Here is a 12,804-nt window from a genome sequence, read left to right as displayed (position 1 = left end):
AATTATATATTACAAGACTATTTAATAATTCTCTTGTAGTTGAATTTAATACACAGAAAATTTAGTATACTTGAATTTAGCTTTATCACTATTAATTGAGTACAAGATGACATGAAAATACACTTCAGTCTTTTTGTTATGGTAAGTTAAGATTTATCCAGTTGCTTTGCAAAAAAAAAATTCTAAAAATGAAACAATGTGTAGAGTAAAATATTTGTAAGAAACAATGTAGAACCAATTTATAGAAAGAGAAGTGGAAAGAGCTGGCAATGTCAGCCTGGCCTTCCTTTACCTCCCTATATCATCTACACCCTGGGCCCCTCCTCCTGTTTGGGAAGGTCATCTCGTCATTTGAACTTCATGTTCTCATCCTCATTGTTTTTTCTCAGATGTCACTTCAAACTCTTCTTTTTTCTTTTCTTAGAGTCCCTTAACTGTCTGTTTTCATCACAGTTGGATTTCTGACTCATTATCTCTTCTTCTCAAGAATTTCTTTTTCTTTTGCATGATCTCCACCTCCCCAGGCAAGATCTTTTTTTTTTTTTTTTACCTTCAAGTCCTGTCCAGTTGTCCATTATCCCAGTGTCTACTAAGTCACTTAAATCTCCCATAAGGATCTTGAACTTGAGGTTACAGAGTAAACTCATGTCCTTTTCAGACTTGCTCCTTCTCCTGCCTTCTCTATGCAATACTTGTCACTGACTTCTAAGACAGAAACTTTGAAGTCATCTTTATTCCTTCTTCCTCGCTTCTTACACCCAATAAATGTCCTAGTCCTCTTTATTCCAATTCTTAATATCTCTCAGTTTTTGTTTTCACATGACACTCATTGCCACTATTTTAGTTCAATTCTGCTTTGGTTCTTACTTGAAATACACTAAGACTTTTTAAAACAGTCTTTCTATTCTAGCATTGTATTCTTTAGACTCACGCTTTACACTTCAAATATCAACAAGATTGATATTGGTATAGCCAATTTAGACCATATTTCTACCAAGCTTTAAAGTTCTTGAGACTAGTTCCAGATGTCTGGAGATGGTATCCTGGATGCTGAATGATCCTTTCTCTCCTTTCCTTTCCAGGCTAAAGGCATTATTTTCTTACTCTTAACACAGAAGTGCAGCTGGCATAAGGAATGCCTTTAGTTCTTTGACTATTTTGTGCCTCTCTTTTTCCACCCTGTCAGGGACTTCATCTGCTTGGGTTCCTTTTTAATCTCATTTACTAACTCCTATCATACTTTAGAACTTGTCTTTATATATGAACTACCACAGGAAACCTTTGTTGGTGTCCTCATTTCAAGGCTGAGATGATTGTGTCTCTCACATGGTCCCCTAGTTCACCTGTGTTTATACCTGTTTTATTTAACATCATTCTGTTATAATTGTTTGTATATGTGGCTTCCCTTCAGTTACATTGTAATTTGTTTTATTTATTGCAGTCCCATTACCAAGCATACACTAGTTTGTGTGATTTTTACGAATTATTACTGCTATTATAGGCAACTAAGAAATATTTGTTTAATTAAATAGTAATAGAATGAGTGATTGAATGAATTTATTGGCAAACATTCACAAACCAATTTGAAGTGTGGTTTTAGGTTTGAGGTTTAAGCATACAGCTCAACACAGCTATAATGTTATGTTTGATCAAGATAATGTTTTATAATAGGAAGGAAACAGTACTGACATTTTTTTTAATGTAAATCTACATGACATTATGTAGTAGGCATTTTTTTTATTATTAGTTGTTCAAAACATTACAAAGCTCTTGACATTTTTAACAAGTTAGCTTTCCATATCATCTTTATTTTTATATGACAATAACTAGAATAGAAATTCTTTAAATAAAAAGTGTTGATGTATACTTAATTGCCACTGTATATTCTTTTATATTATCTTTTTTGTTGTTGTTAGTTTAGATCTAAAAGGTTTTTAAACATACCTTGATATTCTGAGTAATTCATTAGATAAGTACTCAAGTGTTACAGTGATTTACAGACTACCTGCTGTGTTCCAGACACTGTGTTGGACTTTTAATGTATATAATTGTATTAAACTCCCTTACCCAGAAAATCTGAAATAGATATAATTCTCCCAGATTGAGGAAGCAGAGTGATGTTGGTTCAAACTCAGGGCTCTGGTTTCCCCATGTGGGCTTAATTTATTCCCTTTTTCAATTTTATTTGATATTTGGGACAAATAAAGGTAGACTCTCCCCTTGCTTCCCACTGATGTCTGCACTTAAGTAAACATAATATTGTGTTAGTATACTGTGCCCATAATAAAATTTCTATAACTGAGATAATAAATTCCATGGTCAGAAGTGTACTAAGCAGAGGTGGAGGTTATGGAGGGATAGGAATGAACAATTCTAACAGTACTAATCAAAATTACATAAAACATGACAGAAAACATTTTATGTATATGTCACAGGCTTGGGACAAAGAATGTAAAGATACTGGGTTTAAGTTATAGAGTGAAGCAGCTTTAGTATTCCATGCCAGCAAAGGAGTAACACAGCTTTCAAATGGCACCAGATTCATGATAATGCCAATATCATACAACTAATTTTAAAAAATTTTTCTAAAGAAACAACCAAACTCAAAAGCAGAAGTAACTATGTATTTCATGTTTGCCACACTGCAGAGTTTTTTTTTTAAGAAAAATGCATATATATTCTTAAATATATGTTCACAAATAAATATCTTCTTGTAGCATACAGTAAATGCTGTTCTAGTTAACCATGAAAGATAAGGGAATACAATAGAAGAACAGAAGACTTATACTAAACTGATGTTGATGAGAGGAATTTAAATATAAGATCCTAAAATATGGGTGAAGGATTGAGGTAGAATGGTGCAGAAGTAAAAGTGCTTTGACTATAGAGTCAGTGAGACTCAATATTTGGACAAGTTACCTGTTCAAGCTTCATATTCTTTGTCTAGAAGATGGGATGAATGCCAGTGTCTACCCAAGTGGGCTGCTGTGAGAATTAAATGAGAAAATGAATTCATGTCTAGCTCTTAGTAAGAAATCCATCCTGTAACTGGTAGTGGTGGTGTTCATGGTAATGTTTTGATCATGGTACTACTACCTCCAGAAACATGAAGATTATATGTTTTCAAAGAAGTCTGCATGTCTGGAAGCATCATAAAGTAGATTTCCATATCTGTGGAGTTTTAACTCCATTTTATTTGAAACCAGCCACTTTAGCCCAGACTGAGATTTGAGGATAACAGTCATTTGGGTTGGCTATAGGGTTTCATCAGCATGCATTTCCACTGTAAGAAATAGTGAATTTACTTTAAAATTATATCATGTGTTCTGATTCCATTTTGGTAAGCAGAGAAATCTATAAATGCTTCCCTGCTTAGAGAACTGATTTGTTTCTGTTGAATTCTAAGTGTCAGATTATAAACAACTTCAGTCAATATCTACTGATCCCTTAAAATGGAATCAATAAAATTGCCTGTAACAAGCACATACTACTAGGAATCAAAATAATCTTTCCCCCAAATAAAATCATGTTTACTATGTTACATGATTCCTGGAACATGTTTTAAAGTAAGGGAATTAGGAAGCAGGGACAATTATTTTTGGATTCTGTTATGCTTAGTCATTAAAACAAAACAAAAAACAAAGCACTCAGTTTTGCAGAATGAGCAAGTAGATCTACATTTTCTTTGTTTAATAGGCCTCTTGGCATTCTATATCAGAGTAGTTCAGAAATTCAGTTAATTTGATTTCAGTACTCAAAATTCTCATTCTTTTCAGAATTTAGCTGAACTCTTTTTTTAAACAAAATGGTTTTAAGTGAATGTGTTACAAGAAATATTTTGTAATAGGAATATTTCTGAATCTTGTGTAAGAAATTAGCTTCAACTTCACCAATAATATCTTTCCCTGTGATTATATTCCTGTATGAATCCAAACTAAATATCACATTGAGAGGAGAAACACATTAAGGACTTTCATCATTACATCAAGCCACAGTGGTATGATGGAGAAAACTCATAGTTAGAATTGTGACTTAACTACTCAGAGCAAGGTTATTAACATTTTTGGGTCTCCTGCACCCCATCTGTAAAGTCCTACTTACTTCAAAGGCCATTTATTGTGAGGCTTAAATGAGATAATCCCCGTTAAATGCCAGCAAGGACTAAATGACACTTCTTATCTCTTTGGTATTTTTATTGAAAATCCTGCCAGCAAATTGAGGTTTCTTCTGTTTTATCCTGTCTATAATAAGTAGTAGTTGGCATTGAAGGGTATAGAGAAGAAATCTATATCTGTACTACAGCTATTACAATAGCAAAGTTCTATACTACCACAACAAAATCCTACTAAATTAGAATAATTAGGGCTATTTGTTTTTGGCTGTTAATTCTTGGAGTTTAGAATGTTTTATGAGAATTGGAATTTAAAGTGTTAGAAAGTATAGTAGTGCATAGAAACTGTAGAAGATGTCATGTACTACTTTCTGCTTTAATGAATGTTTAGCTTTGATTACTGATTATTGTATGTTAATATAATTCACAAATTATTTTGGAATAGAGCTGTTTCCTTACCTCCTTATCATTTTTCCCTTCAATATCTCACTACAGCTATTTAAAAAAAGATCTTAATTCCAGCTGATTCCAACTAATGAATTACTAGAATCTGAGTTAAAGAAATTTTAATTATTATTTGTTTTATAATTTGAAATCATTGTTTCAAAATGAAAGTTGTATTTTAGCTATGATTATTTTTTTAGCCAGGGACCCAAATTATTTTCTCTTTTCTTCCTTGCCAGAATATGTTAGTGTCCTGGGACCATCTATAACAAATGTCTAGAACATGTCTCTTTTTCTATTTTTCTTTCCTTTTCACTTTCATGTTCACTTTTTTTTCCTTTTCACTTTCATGTTCACTTTTTCTTTTCATCTTTAAATGGTGTATTTACTTCTGATCTTTTTAAATTTTTTTTATTGGTTGTTCAAAACATTACAAAGCTCTTGACATATCATATTTCATACATTAGATTCAAGTGGGTTATGAACTCCCATTTTTACCCCAAATACAGATTGTAGAATCACATCGGTTACACATCCACATTTTTACATAATGCCATATTAGTAACTGTTGTATTCTGCTACCTTTCCTATCCTCTACTATCCCCCCTCTCCTCCCCTCCCATGTTCTCTCTCTACCCCATCTACTGTAATTCATTTCTCTCCTTGTTTTTTTTTCCCATTCCCCTCACAACCTCTTATATGTAATTTTGCATAACCATGAGGGTCTCCTTCCATTTCCATGCAATTTCCCTTTTCTCTCCCTTTTCCTCCCACCTCATATCTCTGTTTAATGTTAATCTTTTCCTCCTGCTCTTCCTCCCTGCTCTGTTCTTAGTTGCTCTCATTATATCAAAGAAGACATTTGGCATTTGTTTTTTAGGGATTGGCTAGCTTCACTTAGCATAATCTGCTCTAATGCCATCCATTTCCCTGCAAATTCCATGATTTTGTCATTTTTTAGTGCTGAGTAATACTCCATTGTGTATAAATGCCACATTTTTTTTTATCCATTCATCTATTGAAGGGCATCTGGGTTGGTTCCACAGTCTAGCTATTGTGAATTGTGCTGCTATGAACATCCATGTAGCAGTATCCTTGTAGTACGCTCTTTTAAGGTCTTCAGGGAATAGTCCAAGAAGGGCAATAGCTGGGTCAAATGGTGGTTCCATTCCCAGCTTTCCCAGGAATCTCCATACTGCTTTCCAAATTGGCAGCATGCAATGGAGGAAGGATAGCATCTTCAACAAATGGTGCTGGGAAAACTGGAAATCCATATGCAACAAAATGAAACTGAATCCCCTTCTCTCGCCATGCACAAAAGTTAACTCAAAATGGAACAAGGAGCTTGATATCAAATCAGAGACTCTGCGTCTGATAGAAGAAAAAGTTGGCTCCGATCTACGTATTGTGGGGTTGGGCTCCAAATTCCTTAATAGGACACCCATAGCACAAGATTTAATAACAAGAATCAACAAATGGGACTTACTTAAACTAAAAAGTTTTTCTCAGCAAGAGAAACAATAAGAGAGGTAAATAGGGAGCCTACATCATGGGAACAAATTTTTACTCCTCACACTTGAGATAGAGCCCTAATATCCAGAGTATACAAAGAACTCAAAAAATTAAACAATAAGATAACAAATAACCCAATCAACAAATGGGCCAAGGACCTGAACACACACTTCTCAGAGGAGGACATACAATCAATCAACAAGTACATGAAAAAATGCTCACCATCTCTAGCAGTCAGAGAAATGCTAATCAAAACCACCCTAAGATACCATCTCACTCCAGTAAGATTGGCAGCCATTATGAAGTCAAACAACAACAAGTGCTGGCGAGGATGTGGGGAAAAGGGTACTCTTGTACATTGCTGGTGGGACTGCAAATTGGTGCGGCCAATTTGGAAAGCAGTACTTCTGATCTTATCTTCTTAAACAGTGATCTTGTGAAGACAGTAGTATCTATAGAGACAGAAAAATAAATTAACAGGGATCTAAGAATTTCTCCCTTTTAAGTTTTTTTTGAGCCTGAAATAATTTCAACATTTCTCTGAATTAGGAAATTTCTAAATGTTGTTATTTATATTAATATTTTTAAAGGAACAATTAGATCACTTAAAGAATTTTCCTCTGGCTAATTAATGTGTAAGGACTAGAATTCAGGAAGTAAAAATTGGAATAATTGATAAAAAGCTGTGGTCTTTACTCTTTAAGCATATTCTGGCCAGTTTTAAATTATATAAAGACATAAAATTTTTCAGCAATTCTTTAGTTTCTAATTTATTTTTAATTATTGTTTCATTTTTCTTTCAGAACTCTTGATGTTTCAGTGAGCTTTAATGGAGGAAAATCTATCATTTCAAGCACACTAATAGTCACAGCCACAGAATGTGTAAGTAAAAAGCTATTTTTTTTAAGTACTCTTATCTAGAAATAATTTATGGAGCCTGAGCATTGTTGCACACTACAAGAAAGAAGGCACAGACAAGAACATTGGAAGACCATGAAATTGACATAAAATTTATTTTAGGTTGTTTAAAATTTCTGTTTGATTCCCTTTTAAGGGAATTTTAAGAGAGTATACATTTGATTTTGATATTTATAAAATTCAAAAGTCATTTAAAATTAAGATAAGAGAATAAAAAATGAAGAATTTTTTTCTTACAATATTAAAAGGAAATTGACAGTTTTTCTGTTTGAGGTTAGAATTTAGTAGGTGTTTATATATTTTAAAATCCTTAGTGTACTTAATGGGTGACTTTATTATTATTATTATTATTATTTTAGTTGTCAATGGACCTTTATTTAATTTATTTATTTATAAGTGGTGCTGAGAATCAAACCCAATACCTCACATATAGCAGGCAAGCACTCTACCACTGAGCCACAATCCCAGCCTGACTTCGTTATTTTATCCATCTTAAAAGTTAGTGTTTTCTAATATGGTAGCTTGATAATATCTTAGTTTGAAATTATCATTGAGATTATGAATTTATGTTGAAATGCAAACATAATAGTTAATTTTGTGCATTTATAGAAAGATTTGATATTATATTGTTGAACATGAAAATAGGAAGCTCTAAATTAGACTGACTCCCTGGCTATTATTTTTACTTTGTAAAATATATAAATCAAATCCAAGGTCTAAATGTTCTGATATGTAGATGCTAACCCACAGCAAAGGAGGGTGGGGAGGGGAAGAATAGAAGTTCACTGGATTATACAAAGGGGAGTGAAGGGAAAGGAGGGGGGATGGGAATAGGAAAAACAGTACAATGAATAGGTCATAACTCTCCTTTATTCATATATGAATACATGACCAGTGTAACTCCACATTATATACAACCACAAGAATGGGATCCTAATTGGAATGGGTTATACTCCATGTATATATAATATGTCAAAATATACTCTACTGTTATGTACATCTCATATTTTTATATAGTAATTCAGGAGATATCCTTCCTCAGGAACACAGTAAAACAATTGAATGCTATCTGTGTAGAGGTGGTTGTGCTTCTCATTGTACAACAGCATTTCAGGAAAAAACTATCATGTAGTTGGAAACTTGGGCCACTTTGGAACTCCCTGGATGTCTTTGTTGACATTTTTTTTTCTGTTTTGAAAATATTAGATTTGTTTAAAGTTGTTTCCCCCCTTCATCTGTAATGTGTTTTGCAATTTGTAAGTTTTGTGGATGTTGCAATTTTTAGGTTTTCTGGCTTCTCAGGATGTGGTTGGTTGAGGTTACAAATATTTGTACTGTGTAGTTTCTCAGTGCTTAGCTTCAGAAATGGCATTCTTTCTCCATCCATCTTCTTATTCTTCACCTCCAGCTATTTTAGGGAAATGGGTTTATGCTCCTGCTTTATAACCGGGTACTAGTTCCATGTGCAGGGATGCTGAGGCTGAATGACTCATTGAAATTTATTGGTTGATAATAAGAAAGGTGTATCCAGGTCTTGCTAGGTCTCAGGAGGGTATTATGACATGAGGTAGTTTTTGTTTCAGAAGAAGGAAGCTTGGTTGTGTCAGAGATAGGGAGAAGGTGAAGGGTCAAGTTGCCATATTAAATAGGGGTCAAGGTGATTCTCACTGAGAAGGTAAGATTTGAGCCAAGACTTGAGGAAGGAAAGGAAGTGAGCCCCAAAGACTATCTGATGGACAAGTGTTCCACAGACAGAGCACCTAGAACCAGGTCTCACGTGGGACAATATCTGGAAGTTTAAAAAATAGCTAGGCAATCAGTGTGGTGGAGTGGAGGTGATCGGAAGAGAGTAAGAATCTCCGGATGAGGAGAGAGAGATGGGAGGGTGCAGAGCAGGTGGGAGAATGAGTCATTATAAGGAGTTGAACTTTCTCCAGGGAAACAGGGAGGCATAATTTAATAGGATTTGAATTAACACTTTAAAAAGATCACTCTGGCTGCTGTGTGAAAATGGGCTTTACTGGTGGGGACAAAATGGAAACATTGAGCTCAACTCTGTGGCTGTTTTAGTAATCCAGGAGCTGGGAAGAGAGGTAGATGGCCCCATTGGAATGAAAACAGTGGAAGTGGGGAGAAGTAGTTGAATTTGGGATTTCTTTTCTTTTTTTTTTTTTTTTGTGGTGCCAGAGATCGAACACAGGGCCTTGTGCATGTGAGGCAAGCACTTTACCAACTGAACAATATCCCCAGCTCCAAACTTGAATGTATTTTAAAGGTAGATCTCTCGGAATGCCTAGACAGGTTAGATGTGGGGTGTGAAAACAAAAAAAGACATTAAGAATAACTGCTTGCAGCCAGAAGGATGCATTGCCATCAGATAGAGGCAGTTTCTGGAAGATGAGGAGTTCCATTTTGGTACTGTTGAGTGACAGGTATGTATGAGATAGCTAAGTGTATATGTGAGAGAGGCCCCTGAATACATAAGTCACATGCTTTAGAGAAGGGTCTGGATTGGTGGTATGATCTTGGGAGTTATAGACAGTGGGTGGAATGAAATAGGCAACAACATTCCACATGATATTTATTGGGGGAAACAAGTGGCTTTCAGGAGGTTAGAGCAGGAGAAGGAAGAGTACCAGAGAAAGATTTTGTTTTTTTTTGGAGGAAGCAAGACAAACTGGTTCATAAAGGGACAGGATGTAGGTAAGAAGAGAGGTCAGGAAGCACGTTACAGAGAAAGAATAAACAGGGTATGTGTGGAAGAATTGAGAACAGAAATATTTAGTTAGAGTGGAAATAAGTGGAAGGAAAAATTGGAAATGGGAAATTTTGACTAGATCATCAGTAACTTAAAACACCACACAGAGTTTGGATGGACTCCTACAGGCCTATAGTACCCAGAATCTACTGTACAGAAATGTCAATGCTGAAATTAAAAAAAAAAAAGATTTTTTTTTCATAAAGCTGGATTTACTCAATGTGAAGGAATTCTTTATTCTGTAAATTTTCTTCCTCTAATTTAAAAATATCCTTTGATTCAGGTAACAACCATAGTAATTTGTCAGCATTGACTTCTCTTTCTTCTTTCCTTCCCTTTATTCTTTTTCCTTCCCTCTCTTTCTTCATTCTATCTTCTCCTTCTTTTCCTCATATTCCTCTTCCTCCTGTATATTTGGCAGAATGCTGAGCCAGTAAGACTGTATGAGAAGCTCCATTAATTTTTTTTTTTAGGTTTACTGTCTTGAAAAAATCATAAAATTTGACCTCAGTAGATAACAGTGTCTTTTTAAAAGGTTTCAGACATGAATGTGATGGCGGCATTCTATTTTGGGAAGATTCCATTAGTAGTGGCCTGCAAGAAAGTTAGAATGGAAAGAAAACAAAAAGCTTTTAGGAGACAAGTGCTGGAATTTAGGCATAAAACTTTGGGTTCTGAGTTTACTTACGGTGGTAGAAACAGTACTAGAAACAATAATAGAAGTTGTATTAATGAAGAAATACATATTATAAAGTGTCTTACGGGTTTGGAATGGAATGACTCACTTCAAAATATTGAATCTCATGGTGTAAAAGAATAATACTACCTTTGGAAACATCTAAAACCAGCTGATCTTGAGATGAAGAGAATTTTTATTGTAGGTAATGCTGATTAGAAAGGATGGCAATGTCCAATGGGTAATTGTAGATATAACCTCAAGTCTCTGAGAAGCATCAGGACTGGAGATCAGCATTTAGGTTTCACTGTTGTTGAGGATAGGAAAAGGAAGAAAGATGGGAGAATTAGAGTTAATGGAATTTTGAAATAGGAGGAATATGTACAAACACAAATTGTACTGGACAAAAGGAAGCAAACAAGGAAGACTACTGGAGGAGGGAAGAGAGATTAAATGGAACTCTGTTGAAGCCAACAGCTGGAGAATTTTTAAGAGCTCTAGTGGGGGAAATTGTGGGCTACCTCTGGGCTAATTTGTCTTACTTAAAGAAAAAATAAGTTTTCTCCTGCCTTCCTGGCAGGAGGTAGTACTGAAATGTAGAGCAAGGTGCCTACTGATGTTATAGATTCCTACCTTCTTCCTCTTCTGAGGTGGTATCTTCCTTGATGACTTTTCAAAAGAATGGCTTCCAGGTCCCAAAAAAGACATCCCTCCAGGATCTAAAACTGGCAAGAGGTTTTTTTTTTTTTTTTTTTTTTTTTTGGTACTGGGAATTTAAGTTAGGGCACTTTACCACTGAGCTCCATTCCACAGCTTCTTTTACTTTTTTATTTTGAGGCAGGGTTTCACTAAGTTGCTGAGTCCACTCTATGTTGCTGAGGCTGACCTTGAACTTGAAATTCTCCTATCTCAGCTTCCTGAGTCACTGGGATTATAGGTGTGCACCAGTGTGCCCAGCTTTCCAGAGGCTCTTAAGGAGATCCATAAGCATTTCAAACTTGCAAATACAAATTTTCTAAAATAAGATTCTTTCAGAAAAGGGAGATCCCAGGCCCACAGTCAGGAACAAATCTGATCAGATTAAACTTTAAAGATTAATCAGGCTGAGGTGACAGGTAGGTTCATCTTGGTTGGTAGAATAAATGAAGAAGTGACAGAGAAGGTACAATGCAGGACATCAAGATACGGCAAAATCAGAACGTGTATCAAATAGAGAAGAACAAGGAAGGTAGAATCCCAACATAAAGAGAAGCCAGCAGTAGGTGCCTGTGTAAGGTCACCAAGACCAGGACTGAGAAGAAGTCTGAGGGGTCACCAGAGACCTCTCTCCAGCTTCGCCTGAGGACCTAAAGCCTGCCTTTTTTTTTTTGGTGATTTTTATAAGTATACTAATGATTTCAGATAATAAATATTGTAATTCACTTCATCATATTAGTGATAGTTATAGAACATTTTTTTTCCTCCTTAGATTTAACCATATTTTGTATTCAGCCTCAAATACCTCTGGTATGTGGCAGTAATATTACCATTTTATAGACATGGAAAGTGAGACTCAAACTGATGCAGTGAACCTGCTGATTCGTACATTAAATCTCTAGTCACAGTAGAAGAGATAGTGGGTAATAGTATGATAAATACTGGGCCCTGGGTTTAAATGATGTTCAGACTTTCAGGCATATTCAGATATAGAAATCAGGTAAAATGCAGTTAGCAATATTGCTTCTCATGAGGATGATGCTTTTGATTTTTACAGGTATTCAAAAACCAAACAAAATTAAACACTCTTGGTCTAGTAATTAATTAGTTGTTGTGAAAATCCCACAAACAAATAAGATCCTTTATATGCTCCAAGAGCACCTGTGGTGTAGTCCTGTTAAATAGGCAAACAGGGCTCTGAGCTCCACTTTATTTTCTTCCAGGTTTGCTCATCAGCCCTGAGATGCTGATGGTAGAACCTGCTACTTATCTTTGCTTCTTTTTATATGTGGTCTTTATACAGGGCAGGTGGCCCAAAATTATTTGCTAAGTGAGTGAATGAAATTAGTAGTATGTGTAGTTTAAATGTGGAGAAACTAAAAAATAAATTTTTAAAAATAAATAATAAAAATTTTTTAAAAAGTGGGTGAACTAAAGTTTAAGTTAAGAGATTGAAGACTGGAGTCTACAGAGGGTTTGTTTCTAAATAGTTCTTTCCCTTCATCTCTTCCAGTCTCTCTTTGTTTTTTTGTTTTTGTTTTTCGTCTGAGGAAATGAACTCACTAAGCCACATTTTTAGCCCTTTTTATATTTTATTTTTGAGACAGGGTCTTGCTAAGTTGCTGAGGCTGGCTTTAAACTTGTGATCCATATGCCTCACTCTCCCAACCTACCGGGATTACAGGTGTG

The 12,804-nt window shown here is 35.0% G+C and overlaps 1 protein-coding gene across 3 annotated transcripts in view; it reads left to right on the top strand.

The window, feature by feature from the left end:
- Window positions 1-12,804, top strand: part of Antxr2 (ANTXR cell adhesion molecule 2) — a 151,455-nt gene that overhangs the window by 41,619 nt on the left and 97,032 nt on the right. For all 3 annotated transcript variants that reach the window (XM_071614366.1, XM_027939757.3, XM_034636424.2), the window contains one exon: window positions 6,871-6,949. In XM_071614366.1, coding sequence (XP_071470467.1) covers window positions 6,871-6,949 — 79 coding nt within the window. The remainder of the gene's footprint in view (window positions 1-6,870; window positions 6,950-12,804) is intronic.

The sequence above is a fragment of the Marmota flaviventris genome, chromosome 7 (genome assembly GCF_047511675.1).
Source record: "Marmota flaviventris isolate mMarFla1 chromosome 7, mMarFla1.hap1, whole genome shotgun sequence".
NCBI classification, from domain to species: Eukaryota; Metazoa; Chordata; class Mammalia; order Rodentia; family Sciuridae; genus Marmota; species Marmota flaviventris.
The sequence above is the reverse complement of the archived record's forward strand: the minus strand, read 5'-3'. Positions and strand labels throughout refer to the sequence as shown.